Source organism: Sorghum bicolor, chromosome 9 (assembly GCF_000003195.3).
Source record: "Sorghum bicolor cultivar BTx623 chromosome 9, Sorghum_bicolor_NCBIv3, whole genome shotgun sequence".
Lineage (NCBI taxonomy): Eukaryota > Viridiplantae > Streptophyta > Magnoliopsida > Poales > Poaceae > Sorghum > Sorghum bicolor.
Window position 1 is genome coordinate 44,539,430 of NC_012878.2, and position 1,747 is coordinate 44,541,176.

At 54.4% G+C, this 1,747-nt stretch overlaps 1 protein-coding gene across 1 annotated transcript; it reads left to right on the plus strand.

Annotated features, from left to right (window-relative positions):
* Window positions 265-1,747, plus strand: LOC8084733 (RING-H2 finger protein ATL3). Its single transcript, XM_002439598.2, has one exon. It carries the CDS (start codon window positions 609-611, stop codon window positions 1,227-1,229), a length of 621 nt encoding a protein of 206 aa, XP_002439643.1. The 5' UTR covers window positions 265-608; the 3' UTR covers window positions 1,230-1,747.

Consider the following 1,747-nt stretch of genomic DNA (forward strand, 5'->3'; position numbering starts at 1 on the left):
TGGGAGGAAACTCAACCTAGTTGACGTGCCGAACCACGACAAAATGGAATTTCATTTTCTATTGACGAACAAGTAGAGGTCTACCAATTAATAAGAAAATGTAGCAAAATCCAGCTAGCTCTATCATCGATTTATAGAGTTATATTACGAAGCAACGGTGTGGGCATCATCAATAATAACCAACCATGCAACAAGCTCAACAAGCTCCAAAAACCACCGAGTCAAAACCGCTTTGGGCACTAGCAAACTCCGTCACAGATTCACCATTGGACACCCCAAGAGCCAATGGAATGGGCAATGCCACCTCCCCCGCTTCTACCTTTTATAGCCCCCCCTCAGTTCTACTTTCCTGCACAAAACCTTCTTCCTTTCTTCAGCAATTCTTGGCTATCTTCTCCTCTTCCCTGATTCTTAATTTCTTCTCAGATTAGACGTTCGAAAACTTGTGATTTCTTGTCCCAATTCTATTGCATCTTCTTCTTTGAAGGACGTATTATAGTTCTAGTTAATAAACAAGCAGTTCAAAAAAGTTTTGTGGTTTATGCACGCCATTGACACTCTCTGCTGTTTGGGTTGTCCAAAACGATCTCGTCGGCGCAGAAGCCAGCATGTCCACCACGCTCGGGAGCGGCAGTGTTAGCCCGGCTGCCGGTGCTGCGTCGGCGGCGCCGGAGGTGGAAGGCCACTGGGCTCCGCACGGCGCGGTGCTGACGGCCTGCGTCGTGGGCATCAACGTGCTCGTGATCCTCCTCATCTTCGGTTTCTTCTGGCGGTTCTTCTCTGGGAGAGGGGGCCCGTCGCCGTCCGCGTCAGGCGGCGCCGCCGACGACGACGAAGACGAGGACTCGCTGCCCGTGGCGTCCCCGTGGGCGGCGTACCGCTACCGGCACGAGGGCCACGGCGCGCCGCAGTCGACGCCGGTGGAAGACGTGGCGTCGTCGCTGCCCGTGTCCGTGTACTCCAGCGCCGGCGCCGGCGCCGGGGAAGGAGGAGGAGGAGGGAAGGCCCCCGAGTGCGCGGTGTGCATCGTGGAGCTACGTGACGGCGACTCGGTGCGCGTCCTCCCGCGGTGTGGGCACCGGTTCCACGCCGACTGCGTGGGCGCCTGGCTGCGGCTCCACGCCACGTGCCCGCTCTGCCGCGGCAGAGTCGTCGCCCCCGCCGCCGCGGCCGTCGCCGACGAGTCAAGGAACGCCAAGGACGACGACGACGACGATTGTCCCGTGTGAGGCGGCGCCCCGACCGGAACTCCGAGGACAGATCGGTCGCTCGATCTGGCAGTGCATGGTGAGCAAGCAAGTGGTGGGCCACGTACATGGAGGAAGGTGGCACCATCTTTCAGCCGTCGTGGGCGTCCATGTCGCTTAGCTCCTGAATCCTGATGATGACCAGCTAGTAAAGGTTGCTGTGAGGCGATGGATTCCTTCATCCAGTTCTGGCGTTCTGCTGCCTTCTTTATCTTTATATTGTGTGTGATGTATGTATGTATGTATAGTATGTATGTATGTACGTATGTATGTGTGTGTATATCTTGATCGGAGTTTCTTCCTCTGTGTAGTGTATGCATGTGAGATCTGCATGATTAATTACCCGTTGTAATGCATGAACTATATGATAGTAGTAGCATATATACGGCCGATTTGCTAATTGCATTTGGCATGCATATGCGTTTGTAAGACAGTAGAATTACTGGTAAAAATCTGGTATGTGTTGGTTTGCTGCCTTGAGAGAAGGTCAGAAGGACGGA